Genomic DNA, 14011 nt, shown 5'->3' on the forward strand with positions numbered 1-14011 from the left:
CTGTATTCAGAGAAGAAAAGGAAGTGTGATTGTGTATTCATACACATGCATATATTTCATGACACAGATGCATGCTTGTCTGTTGAAAAAAAATGAAAAACAATTATCCCTTATCATCTGTGTCTCTCTCAGGGTGTAAAAATGAAAAAAAAAAAAAAATTAAAGCAAGTGACTAACACATGGTTAACATGCAGCAAGTTAAAACACTACCTCAGTTTTTTCTGTTCCAGTTTTTCATTGGTGTCTCGGTTTAATGTTTCCTTTGTATCCACAACCTTAAAAAAAAAAATGATTGTATTACAGTCCTCGTCATGTTTAAAATCATATGGATGTTCACTGGATGTATCGAAACAGAAACTCTCATAGGGTTTCAGTAGCATTTATAATGGGTGTTAAAAACGTTACTGAAACTTTGATACACTCGGCATAAGGAAGTGAGTACAATTATAATGTGTATTTTAAAAAAAGGGGGGGGAAATGTAGACATAACATCACTGACCACCGGAAAGTGTGCAAACGTTTTAAAATATTTAATAGGGAAAATGACTATATTTAATACAACAGCATATTTCTAGGGATCAAATATTCTACAGTTTATTTCGAAAAATCAATATTTCTCTACAAATTTTATTGCTTGGTCACCAACTCCATTTAAGTCTGTCGTATTAAAGCTTTTAAAGCACATAAAAGCAGCTTTTATGAAGCAGACTGGGCTATCAATAGAAGGAACTATCAGGTTTTTACTTACTTGTTTGTTTTCTGCAATGGCATCATAGAGATAAATCTCACCATAGGGACTGATATCCTCAGATTTTAGTGTCCCGTGAAGAGGAGCTGAAATACAGAAAGGCATTAACGTTAGCATGTTCTACTAGAATTAATGACCAAGAGATGAGAAGAGACAAGACGCAATGAGATGAGATGAGAAGAGACAAGATGAGACGAGATGAGAATAGACCTGAAGAGCAATGCAAGTGCCTACACTGTCCTTTAAAACAGTCATTCGACCAACAAGGCTATAGCTTGGCAGACTGGTTGTCAAGGTGACAAATGAATGTGCTATCTGGACGGTGATAGTAAAGGGCAGCAGAAAGTCCAGTGCGCTCCTTACAGAAGGACACACACACCTACTCGCACACACTCACGTAGCTCCTAGACAGGACCACACCACTAGATAAGGCTAGACCAGAGGGGGTCTGATCCACACTGCAGTATGTTATCTACGACAGACACTGTATCAGATCACTTAGCCCAGTGGCACAGGAGTCATTTCAGATCGGTGTCATCATTTATCATTATCTGCAGTTGACCTTCTGACTGCACACAACACTCTCTCTCTCTCTCCCTCTCTCTCACTATACGCATTGTCTGCACCAACGCAATATCCATTAACAAAGATCCATCCAGAATCCATCTCCATCATGGAAGAACATGCCTTATTAAAGTAATTAGAGTAATATTTTAAAAGGTACTTCAACAACAATGAAGAGCTGCCGCATAACTAAACTAAAGGTAAATGAAGTTTTCGATAAATGCCAGAATGTCAGTGTTGTAATTCCACAAACTTTAAGTGATCCACTTCTTTCCAGCCTTCATCCATATGCATCATTTCGTCGTAAACTAGCCAGCTCTCTTTCCTTCACTTTCTCTTATCCTCCAGAGCTTACACACAAAAAAAAACATGGAGCTGGAGATGTATATTATAAATACAAAATATTCTGCAATACCACAGCCCTCTTATATAATGCTTCAGTTCAATATTCCCTGGTCCCAATTCCCCAGCCTCTATGGTAGCTGTCATGCACAAACAGTTTTGGAAGGGTCTCTACAGGAAACGGAAAGCACCTCTCCTAGTACATTTATGCACGCATCCGCACAGCCACAAAACAAGTGTTTTCAAAGCCATCTGCAACTTTACGCAGTTTTGAGAGTTTGGCAAACTAGGCCTCTCCATACATGAGAAGATGACAAGCAGCTTCCATCGAGACAGCAACAGCACTGGTCCTGTCTTCCTCCCATGATGGCCTCCCTACTATTGCCGCATTCGGTGGGATTAAAAACAGCTGAGCCCGTGATCATGAAAAGAAATAGCGCTTAAATAAAAAGCAAATTAAGTAGAAATCAAGTTGCACGTACCTCTCTGTCTGCTGCCGCCGCTGGGATCGTCTTTGCTGCTGTGCTGCTCCATGCCGGCTTTCACAGACACACTGCTATGGATCAGTAGAATTAGTATTGGTCTCCATACATACATATATTTACACACTACTGCAAGCAATTTCAAAATCTTTTATTGGTTTATATAATGAAAAGGATCAATCAATTACTGATTCTGAAATAAGTTTTTTGAGTTTTTCCAATCAGGCTAAGCTACTCAGATGGATACTACATACTACAGCGTTCTGAAAGAACTTATAAATTCATCCATTCTTCTTAACCTCTTTTTATATTAGCTATAGTCATGGTGCATCCAGCCGTTCACATAGTCATTGGGAAATTTAGATCAACCTATTTAACTACATGCATGTTCCTTGACAGTGGAAATAAACCCAGAGGAAACCTGCATAAACACAGTGATAGCATGCACAGACCGTCACCTAAACTCAGGATTAAACCCAGGACCCTGAAGCTGTGAGGTGGAAGTGCTACCCACTCTGTCATTGTCATTCCAATCAAGAATGTTTCTGAATGTTTTTCAGTAATCAAGGTCATGAACAGACCTGTTCACCTGTTTAGTCTTACAAAGATGCAAGTTATTCATTTATGAAACACGACCCTCACATATCAATTTAACTGCTTACTACTACAATTAATCATTATGGAACGTTTATACATCCTATACATTTCAGACAGACATGCAAAAAATAAAACTGTCTCAAATCAATAGTTGAAGAAGTATATTGAGTATTGAGCTACAACGTACCAGTCAAGTAGTGGTATGGTGCATTCTGGGATCTCCGGTACAGGCCTGTGTCGTAGCTTGTAGGAGCGTGTGGACCTTGGACCAGAATCCATAAACTGGCTACTCTCATATATATCATTGTCCACCATTACTCCTTGGAATCCTACTGAGCAACCATCATCTGTCTCACCTGAGACTGGCTGTGTGATGGAAAGAGTAGAAGAGTTTAAATCCTTAAAGAAGTTCTCCCAATCTGAGGGCAGAGAGTGTGAGGAAAGTGACAGCGATTCATTACTGCTGGCCATGGTGGGAGATCTGGAATTTGAAAGGGGCGCTTTGTGGTTCGTACGTGGGAGTGTGTGGGAGACAGTGGAGATAATGTCAGGATCATGCTGAAGCGATGTCTTTCTACAAGTCCTTGCCGGAAGAGTCTGGGTTCCAGTCAATCTGTTGTTGTCTCCAGTGTTGTTTGTCCGTAGATTTTGAGAGGAGGTTACTCTCCTCCCATCCTTAAGAAAGATAGTTCTTGGAAAGGGAACAGGCTTTTTCTTTACTCCTCCCATCTCAGAACCTTCAATATCACAATCTCCTGCCTTGAGGAGCTCAAGGTTGTGCAGGATCCTCCGCCGATGGCCAGTGGGGAAGTGAGCCACTTGCAGGAGCTTCTCCTCAGTAAGGTCCCTGCAGTCTGCCAGGGTGTAGTAGCCTGCCTGAGTAAAGCTGGTGGCATACTGAAGCAAGTGAAGCCTGGAGAGCCAGAGTGAGATCTCATTACTCGGGTCCAGAGGGGAGGAGGGAGGGGAGCCATCAGAGCCTTCACTGGTCATGGCGGTGACAGTATAAGCAAACTGACCTGAAGGGTTGGTGCCATGAGTAGAAGGCTGTCTTCAGAAAGGAGCAACACTCTCTAAAACAAGCAAGGATTGTAAATTGGTTACTGACAGGAAAAAAGGATTGGTAAAGAAGGTTACAATGACCGTGCCAACTTTTTACCATTCAGGCCTAGTCTACACAATATACTGAAAGTCTAGCTTGTTGCCATGTATTTGGCCTCCCATAGATATGAAAACAGCATTTAGGGAAGCTTTTAAAAAAAATTCCACTGTTTTTGTTTAGAGAGATAAAAAATTCCTTTAGAAAAAGCTAAATGTCAGACTGCCAACCTGAACATACCACTGGGGATTTGCATGCGTTGTGAATGCACTTTGTTTATCAGGACTGCTGATCAGTTTGTGGTCTGTAATATCTTATTTAATTACGTGCTCACAATTTAACTCGTATCAAATTTTATTTTTTTACTCCAAATTGCCAGACTGTGACTCACACTGTTCTGCGCCTGAATTCACCACTACAGTGGTAAAAACCACACTGCACGTGACGATTTTTGGATAAGACCCAAGTGTAATAATAAGCAATACTTCCACCTCACTCTGCACTTAGGAGTACTTGAGAGCAATATTTTTTTTTTTTCTTTTAGAATTTTTGGCCAATGGTGACAATAGTCAGAATAAAAGAGCTTAATCGAAGATGAGTGACTGAATGAAGGAACTTTTGGTCATGTTGGTGGTTTCTGCATTTCCCCTTCTCTACCCATCGACATTGTTCTTGGGGCATCTTACATAACAGTTTTAAATACCATCACCTCCAAATAGATTGGCACACTCATGTGAATGTTTCCGAATGCTCATGTAAGCGTTTGTGTGGTGTTTTGTGGCTAGGTATTTTCAAAAACACTGTTAGGTGAGAGGTTAAAAACTAAATACACAAACAGGGTTTTGATTCAAATCTGTTGACTAATAATGCTTAACAAAATGGAAGTACTTATATTTAGGATTTATATATAATTTATGCTTGGACCACAAAAGCTGATGAGGCCAACATGAGAACAGATCAATAAATAGGCCATGCATATGCACGTCATGCCGTGGTTAACCACTTTTTAGTCATAGCCTAGCAGAAACGAAACTGCCATCTGCACCTCCTAACAATGCTTTTTGTGTCATTTAAATAAAATGTTTTGTCTAGATTTGAGAGATATGGGCAATGCCATATCATGGTAAAATCATCAGCAAAGAAGCAAAACTTGCATCAAAATAAATGCTTTAAAAATAGATGCCGGGGCACTTAAAACATTTCTCTGTTTCACAGAGAAACATAAATTAAGCACCACTCTGCTTCTGCAATTTCCCCCAATCACTTATTTTTGCAGGTTTTTAGAATATTTCATAAACTTAAACCTACACTTTTAGCACTTCAGAAACTGAGATGCATTATATAATCTGATCTTAAGTGTCTGGGAGGGCTAGCTGTTGTAATAGCTTGAAACTTTGGTTAGGTTTACAAAGGCATAGGAAGGAAAACAGTAGCATCTTGCAACAACACTAAGGAAGTTGCTTCTGTCATTTACACTTCCCAGCAAAAACAAGCTGAACATGGGCACACATTTAGTCTCACATAGTGACCAGAAAAAAAAGAGAAAGAAGTGAAGTTAAATGTTTTTAACACAGGATTTGCAAGAGAATTGATGCGAAACGTCAATATGTACGAATACACCACCCATAAAAAACACTCTCTGTATATGTTCAACAGGTCTTTGCAGCTCTGCTTATGCATGTGTATAACACCCCTTATAACGCCTCAGTTTACACGCATAGGGCTTGTGTAGCAGTCGGTTGTGCAGGTTAGGATGTGTGGCACCTAATGAACACTTTCCACCCACATGCAACACTATAAACCCTTTACGCATCACATTGACCTGAATGTTGCACATGTTTTTCCGAGAATTAGAACAAGCAACAAAAAAAAAACCTTATACAAGAGATATATCTGGGTAATATTCCTGAACTTTATTTCTTTCGTAAGTGTGAGCGTTGACATGAAAATGCCATTTTTAAATATCAAATCAAAAAAGGCTGTTTAAATATAGGTCCAGTTTAAGATAAACTTTTCAAAATGCATGATTTATGACATTCACTTATCACAGCCATGAAGACTCTGTGATGGTAGTAAAGGCTGGCAACACGGTTTTAGTTGTTTTTTTTGTTTTTTTAAAAACCCTCTGTTATACTCATTTTCTGTCTGATTAGAACTGCATGGGCGTGTCACGTCTTATAATGATTGACAGCTGTGTCTGAACAGTGCAGATGCTATTTAAAAAAAAAAAAAATTAAAAAAAAAATTTTAAAAAAAAGGACGTAGGATTGACAGAGCTGAGCTTCCACTGTGCTCTGGTTCATTTTTATTGTTTGTGCATTGGTGTATTTTTGCAGTGGCGGACCGTGAATTTCACACCTAGGCCTTCCTGAATTAATCCACTTCCATTATACCATCATTATGACCCCCTGACATTTTCTACTCAGCTCTCCTAAAATTCTGCGAGTCTCCATAAACTCTACACAAATTGGGGATCGCCTCAGTCCCCTTTAAATTTCACATGAAAATGGCGGCAGACTTCAGGTCTTCCCCATCTTTCAGCGCGTTCTTCAAGCCGCAGCCCGCAGTGTTTTAGAGCGAGGATCAGAGGACAAGTGTGTGTGTGTGTGTGAGATCAGGAATACTCGTATTTGGCTTGTTCAGTACTCAAATGTTATATACATCTGTGCAACACAGTGGAATGCTGCAACAAGTTTACCATCCTACCCTGTTAGTCAAACCTTTATTTTGTTTATTAATTTACTTATTTTTTACTATTATACCCTCATTTGGGGCTGAGCTCCCCTTAAATGAAAATTCTAGAATCGCTCCTGGACCCCACGGCAATAGATATTAAATCAACCTTTAAATAACAAAGTAAAAAAGAAATTAGTCTACAGTATTTCACACCTCACAAGGAATAGTCAATTTTATTACGGTTACTTTTCTCAAAAAGACATTCTTGATGCCGTATGCAGCAAACTGCAATCCCCGGAGGACGCAGCAAGGCCTTACGGCCGGGCAACACATGATGTCAGCTACTAGCTGAAATAGGATTGGATAAATACTCCTATCGTAAATATACACTACTGGAAGCAGCGCAACCAAGAGAAAAGCTTTGAAATGTAGAGGATAGACATCATATCAGGAATAATTTAATACACATTCATGGAAAAATACATTAAATATATTAAAATGCAAGTTAGTGATTCAGATCACTGCTGTTTCGGCCAGCAGAGAAGTCCTTGCTGGCCCTGACGGCCTACCACTGGTATTTTGTAGAAATTATAGACAAAAGTAAAATTTGTGTTATTCCCGCCTTTTTAAAGCTGGTTTCCAAAGAGCATTGCCACATATCATGCAAAAGCAGTTTAATGTCCTCTCACTTATATGTATTTAATGTCATGGATTCATATTATAACTGGTTAGGATCACGAGTTTTGCCGGCAAGATCAAATCGACTTGGTCATAATATTATTTTGATGTATAATATCCCAGAATTTTATCATGCAAACAAGAAAATCAACTGTCAATTGTCTTGACTTTCCAACATGCACATGTGTGTGTAATGACAAAAATACAGTTAGTGTATTTTTCTTAGTGTATACTTACTGTACTTTATTTCCATTACTGTGCAGTCGCTTCTCTTATTCTCACTCCTTTCACCGTTTTAAAAAACGCATACATTACTACGCTAAAGCAGTGCATATAAAACATTATACAGACTAACTAGACACAGTTTTGCTCACGCTCAGATGCGAAAAGATGTGGTTGCTGTGGGCGGGATGCCGTTGTAGCCGACCTAAATGGCTAGTTCTGATTGGTATGTCAGTGTTCCTTTTACCAAATATAGTCCTGCACAAATTGAATCATCCAGTAAAAAACAACTAATAAGAAGAATACTGAATCAAATATGAAACAGATAATAAGCCAATTATGAAAAGTAAGTTGGCAGAGGCTTTAAGGTTAACTCTGCAGGATGTCAGAAATAAAGTTTTCAGTTTCAAGACATTTTGTACAAAACTATAAGGTATTTGTGTGCTGCTGGTACTGAAGAAGGCCAAGACTAAAAAACAGGCAGTTTTGTTGTACTTAATGATGGAAAATATCCCATAAATTTGGAAATCACACTTTGTAGATGGTGTAAAAAAAAATAAACCAGGTGTATACACTGCTCCGTTTCAGTACTTTATTCAGAATAATGGAAGGCAAAAGCTGACTAGCGCAGAGCAACACTGATCCTCCTTTACTGAAAATGGCCTCTGGATTTTTTTCCTCACTGTTCATATCCTGAGCATGCTTTAACACGCCCTGAAGTTACGCATATTCGGTTGAAAGCTTGGAACGTTCTGGTAAAAGCGCTGTGCCTCAGCACTGTATGCACTTCTAAAGTAAGATGCAGCACAATGCTTATTAACATGCAAAGTGCACAGGACCGCACCGTTCAGCTTGGATTTATCATCAGGACTGCATTTTTTAGTTTGCATCCAACCACGACTCTATCCATTAGAAGCGGTTTTAGGTTTCAGAACAATTGCATAGCTTCACTATGTTAACTACACCACAACAGGCCTCTGATTATTGTGTGCTTAAGGAACACAGCTTTGAACAACTGTTCACTATTACCTAACAGACTTATGTCTAGTACGGTATAGCTTTTCTAAGAATTGACATATTTATTTATTCCCCATGACTAGAAAGCATCATCCGTATGATGTTTTATCTCTGCATCATCAGTCAAGACTCTTTCTAAGACTTGAAGGTGAGTGAACCTCACTTCAGGAATTTGCTGTGTGTTGCTATGGAAACATGCACAATCAGAAAAATGCTCTCTGTTACATGTAAAGGTCTCACGTGCATGTGGTGCAGTTTAGACATGCTCGTGTACATGAAAAACAATAAGTAAGTAAACAAATAAAGCACTAAGTCAGGAACAATGAACTGTACAGTCCAGTACACTATTAACGGGTCAATTTCAACATGACTTGTGCATAAAGTTTTCTCTTTCCTAACAGGCTAAGTATGAATTCCTGTAAATATGAGGGAAATTGTACCAACACAGGAAAACAGAAGAATAAGGAGGTGCTGTGACTCATACACACCTGGCATATGTGTGTGTGTGTGTGTGTGTGTATGTATGTATGTATGTATGTATGTATGTATGTATGTGTGTGTTTGTGTATGTATGTATGTGTGTGTGTATGTATGTATGTGTGTATTTGTGTATGTATGTATGTGTGTGTGTGTATGTATGTGTGTATTTGTGTATGTATGTATGTATGTGTGTATGTATGTGTGTATTTGTGTATGTATGTATGTATGTGTGTATGTATGTGTGTATTTGTGTATGTATGTATGTATGTATGTATGTATGTATGTGTGTATGTATGTATGTATGTGTGTATGTATGTGTGTGTATGTATTTGTGTTTTTTACAGCCGCACCTCCCCTGGAGCAAAGTCCAACTATTCACACAATACTTTATCTGCAATTAAAAGTCGCTTCATATTAAGCGCATAATACATCAGAGGGTCAATGTCCGAGTCAGTGTCGCGTCTCATTATATGTAACAGTGCCAAAGCTTTACGCATTAAAGCCTTTCTTACTGAAAACCCTCAGCAGGTGAGCTGAAGTGCAGTAAATGTTTGCTGAAGGAGTGTCTGTGTTTAAAAGGAAAGAACACACGCTGTAGTGGAGAGGGATTGCGCTAAAGCGAGAACAGAAAACTTCCCTACCAGCTGTTTAGAAAAGATCTTAGCACTAGTTTTACATTACTCACCTGGAACGGAGGCAGTTTCAGACTAAATCCACTTTACAGCTTGACTGGGTTCGGATTTTGATTTTTATAACCGTCTCTTTCCACTTTCTTTTTCAGTTTTAACCAACAAAACCATGCCGGCGTGGTGCAGTGTAGTGTTGTAGTGTGGAAGCTACAGCATTTCATCCGTTCCGCCTTCTTTCCGCATTATAAACCGCCCATAAACGCGCCTTTACCTGAGCCTGGGGATTTCTGCGCGCTCATGTCCAAAGTACGGGTCATGAAAAAAGCAGAAAAAAAACCCTACACTTTATAAGTCCATTTGTGGGTAAAGCCTGTGTAATTATTTCGTGTTCATTCCACAGGCCTCCAAATAGTGTGTGTGTGTGTGTGTGTGTTGGCTATTAAAGATTTAGCCCTCAGGGTAGGCATGCTCTAGCAGCCGAGTCGACCACAAATAATATGACCAACTCTGTATATATATTATTTGTTGTTCTTACAGTTGTTGTCGAGTTCCAAACAAAAATACAAATTTAGCAAGTTTTTAGCAATCAGATTTGATTTTATTTATTTTTATTTTTTCAGTTCTGTTCGTTTTTTTTCTCCTTTGTTGTAGTGTCACAGGATGACCAAATGAGGGCGGTATTTGATTCGTTGTCATTTGCTCGCAATGAGAAACCTGGAGATTTATTTGATTTGTTATTATATTAGTTTTATTCCTGAACCATTTTTGCTTTGTGACACGGCGCATTATCCTGCTGAAAGAGACCACAGGGATCAGGGAATACCGTTTCCATGAAAGGGTGTACATGGTCTGCAACAATGCTTAGGTAGGTGGTACGTGTCAAAGTAACATCCACATGGATGGCAGGACCTTACCAGCAGAACATTGCCCAAAGCATGATGCTGCCTCAGCCGGCTTGACTTCTTTCCGTAGTGCATCCTGGTGCCATGTGTTCCCCTGGTAAACAATTCACATGCACCCAGCCATCCATGTGATATAAAAGAAAACGTGATTCATCAGACCAGACCACCTTCTTCCATTGCTCCGTGGTCCAGTTCTGATGCTCATGTGCCCATTGTTGGCGCTTTCGGTGGTGCACAGGGGTCAGCATTGGCACTCTGATTGGTCTGCGGCTATGCAGCCCCATACACAACAAACTGTCATGCGCTGTGTATTCTGACACCTTTCTATCAGAACCAGTATTAACTTCTTCAGCAATTTGAGCAACAGTAGCTCGTCTGTTGGATCTGATCACACGGGCCAGCCTTCACTCCCCACCTGAATCAATGAGCCTTGGCCGCCCATGACCCTGTCGCCAGTTCACCACTGTTCCTTCCTTGGTCCACTTCTGATAGATACTGACCACTGCAGACCGGGAACACCCCACAACAGCTGCAGTTTTGGAGATGCTCTGATCCAGTCATCTAGCCATCACAATTTGGCCCTTGTCACACTCACTCAAATCCTTACACTTGCCCATTTTTCCTGCTTCTAACATCAACTTTGAGGACAAAATGTTCACTTGCTGCCTGATACACTATATTGCCAAAAGTATTCGCTCACCTGCCTTGACTCACATATGAACTTAAGTGACATCCCATTCCTAATCCATAGGGTTCAATATGACGTCGGTCCACCCTTTGCAGCTATAACAGCTTCAACTCTTCTGGGAAGGCTGTCCACAAGGTTTAGGAGTGTGTTTATGGGAATTTTTGACCATTCTTCCAGAAGCGCATTTGTGAGGTCACACACTGATGTTGGACGAGAAGGCCTGGCTCTCAGTCTCCGCTCTAATTCATCCCAAAGGTGTTCTATCGGGTTGAGGTCAGGACTCTGTGCAGGCCAGTCAAGTTCATCCACACCAGACTCTGTCATCCATGTCTTTATGGACCTTGCTTTGTGCACTGGTGCACAGTCATGTTGGAAGAGGAAGGGGCCAGCTCCAAACTGTTCCCACAAAGTTGGGAGCATGGAATTGTCCAAAATGTCTTGGTATGCTGAAGCATTCAGAGTTCCTTTCACTGGAACTAAGGGGCCAAGCCCAGCTCCTGAAAAACAACCCCACACCATAATCCCCCCTCCACCAAACTTTACACTTGGCACAATGCAGTCAGACAAGTACCGTTCTCCTGGCAACCGCCAAACCCAGACTCGTCCATCAGATTGCCAGATGGAGAAGCGCGATTCGTCACTCCAGAGAACGCGTCTCCACTGCTCTAGAGTCCAGTGGCGCCGTGCTTTACACCACTGCATCCGACGCTTTGCATTGCACTTGGTGATGTATGGCTTGGATGCAGCTGCTCGGCCATGGAAACCCATTCCATGAAGCTCTCTGCGCACTGTTCTTGAGCTAATCTGAAGGCCACATGAAGTTTGGAGGTCTGTAGCGATTGACTCTGCAGAAAGTTGGCGACCTCTTCGCACTATGCGCCTCAGCATCCGCTGACCCCGCTCCGTCAGTTTACGTGGCCTACCACTTCGTGGCTGAGTTGCTGTCGTTCCCAAACACTTCCACGTTCTTATAATACAGCTGACAGTTGACTGTGGAATATTTAGGAGCGAGGAAATTTCACGACTGGATTTGTTGCACAGGTGGCATCCTGTCACAGTTCCACGCTGGAATTCACTGAGCTCCTGAGAGCGACCCATTCTTTCACAAATGTTTGTAAAAACAGTCTGCATGCCTAGGTGCTTGATTTTATACACCTGTGGCCATGGAAGTGATTGGAACACCTGATTCTGATTATTTGGATGGGTGAGCGAATACTTTTGGCAATATAGTGTATATCCCACCCACTAACAGGTGCCATGATGAGGAGATAATCAGTGTTATTCACTTCACATGTCACTGCTCATAATGTTATGCCTGATCGGTGTATGTTGTATAGTGGTGAAGCAGTGTTATCTTGCCATCCTGCCTTGTACCCAGTGTTCTCAGTATAGGATGACAAGGAGAAAATAGTTACTGATGAAAAATGAATGAATGAATGAATGAATGAATGAATGACAAAACACAAAACCCAACAAAACTCTAGCATCGGCCTCTGATAAAATTTAAATATTATGGCTTTTATTTGCATTTTGACCTTGACATCTTTGATTTGACATAATAGAAACTATTGCATCACAGAATCTGATTAGTCCTAGATGGTTTGCTGTTCCCTTTATATTTATCAAACTGGTTATGAACAATTTCTTTCATAACTTTTCACAGTATTCTACCTAAGCTGTTGTGTTTCTGTACACTCATTAATTTTCAACCGATAGGCTTCATACCGTATAATTGGCAAGAGTTGCTGCAATTACAGATTAAGAATTGTGAATCACGGTTGTTTCATAATGACTTGAAACAAAGCAATCCTAAAGAAATCCATAAATGAAGATAAATAAGGCTGGCGATTGAGTTTAGACAAACATATTCGTGCCATAAAACAAGGGGAAGCTTTCCTTCCAGCTTCCAGCCAAATTCAGTTTATAACTGAGCTGTTAGTTTTGGATAATGGCCACATGTTGCTATACAATTTAGATAGCAGTGTTATATTATGGCAAGGGGATGGTTTAAAATGTTGTTTTTTGTACCACAAGCTATTGATTATTCCAGTGTGAGATTACACTGTTCAGGAGAAGGATTCAGATACAACTGTCAAAACTATAGCATTAACATCATATTGACATTTTCATACAGTGTGTGTGTATGTCTACAAAGATTTAGGCATGTAAACATGCATTAAATCACAAAGCTACAATCATGGCAGTCAACTCTCTGTTTCTCTGTCATTTCTCTGTTGGCAGGCCCTGTAAAATGGCATAATAAGCTAACACGTTTTCTGTAAGCACTCTGGCTTTTAGATAACATGCTGGAATGTTAGCCTGCTGATTTTCTCTGTGCTTATGAAATATTCACTGAACAGCTCTCAGCTTATGAAATGTGAGGCTACACATTTCCCCCATTATCTGCAGTTGAGCTTTTACAGATTTTGGTGGTAACTCATTCCCAAAGTAATTGGCTCTCTGGCTGCAGAAGCTGTGGGTGATTTTGTTCAGTACATTTGGACAGAGCATCGAGAGAGAGAGAGAGAGAGAGAGAGAGGCATAAACTTAATGTAAACATATCTTTTTCAATCTATATTTTAAATACATGTATATTCCCACCTGTTTATAATAGTGTCATTTGTATTTATATGAAAATGTTGATGCAGACAGGAAAAAAGCGACAGAAACAGAGTGAGAGAACAAGGAGTGAATGTTTGATGTAGGCTAAAAAGGACTCTAATGTGCAGCCTGTCAGAGCAGAGGCCATTCTTAGACACACACATTATTCTTTTTTAGGGTCCTCCGTTGCTAAGGGCCCGCTTTGTCTTCAGGCACACCCTCTTATTGCCATGGCCACCCGTTTTTACTACACCAAACCTGTAAATACTGCCAGATCTGAAAGGAA

General features: G+C 40.3%; 1 protein-coding gene across 2 annotated transcripts in view; it reads right to left on the reverse strand.

Annotated features, from left to right (window-relative positions):
- The window catches only part of arap2 (ArfGAP with RhoGAP domain, ankyrin repeat and PH domain 2), an 85125-nt gene extending 75205 nt beyond the window's left edge, over nt 1-9920 (reverse strand). Inside the window, exons 1-5 of one of the 2 annotated variants that reach the window (XM_058395077.1) lie at nt 9591-9920; nt 2921-3804; nt 2137-2207; nt 749-834; nt 211-275 (exon numbers count right to left, since the gene is read on the reverse strand). In XM_058395077.1, the coding sequence (XP_058251060.1) occupies nt 211-275; nt 749-834; nt 2137-2207; nt 2921-3726 (1028 nt within the window). In that variant the 5' untranslated portion in view covers nt 3727-3804; nt 9591-9920. Of the gene's footprint in view, nt 1-210; nt 276-748; nt 835-2136; nt 2211-2920; nt 3807-9590 lie in introns of both variants that reach the window. The other variant, XM_058395076.1, reaches the window with a different exon arrangement.
- Between the last annotated feature and the right edge of the window lie 4091 nt (nt 9921-14011).

Source organism: Hemibagrus wyckioides, linkage group LG07 (genome assembly GCF_019097595.1).
Source record: "Hemibagrus wyckioides isolate EC202008001 linkage group LG07, SWU_Hwy_1.0, whole genome shotgun sequence".
Classification (NCBI taxonomy): Eukaryota; Metazoa; Chordata; class Actinopteri; order Siluriformes; family Bagridae; genus Hemibagrus; species Hemibagrus wyckioides.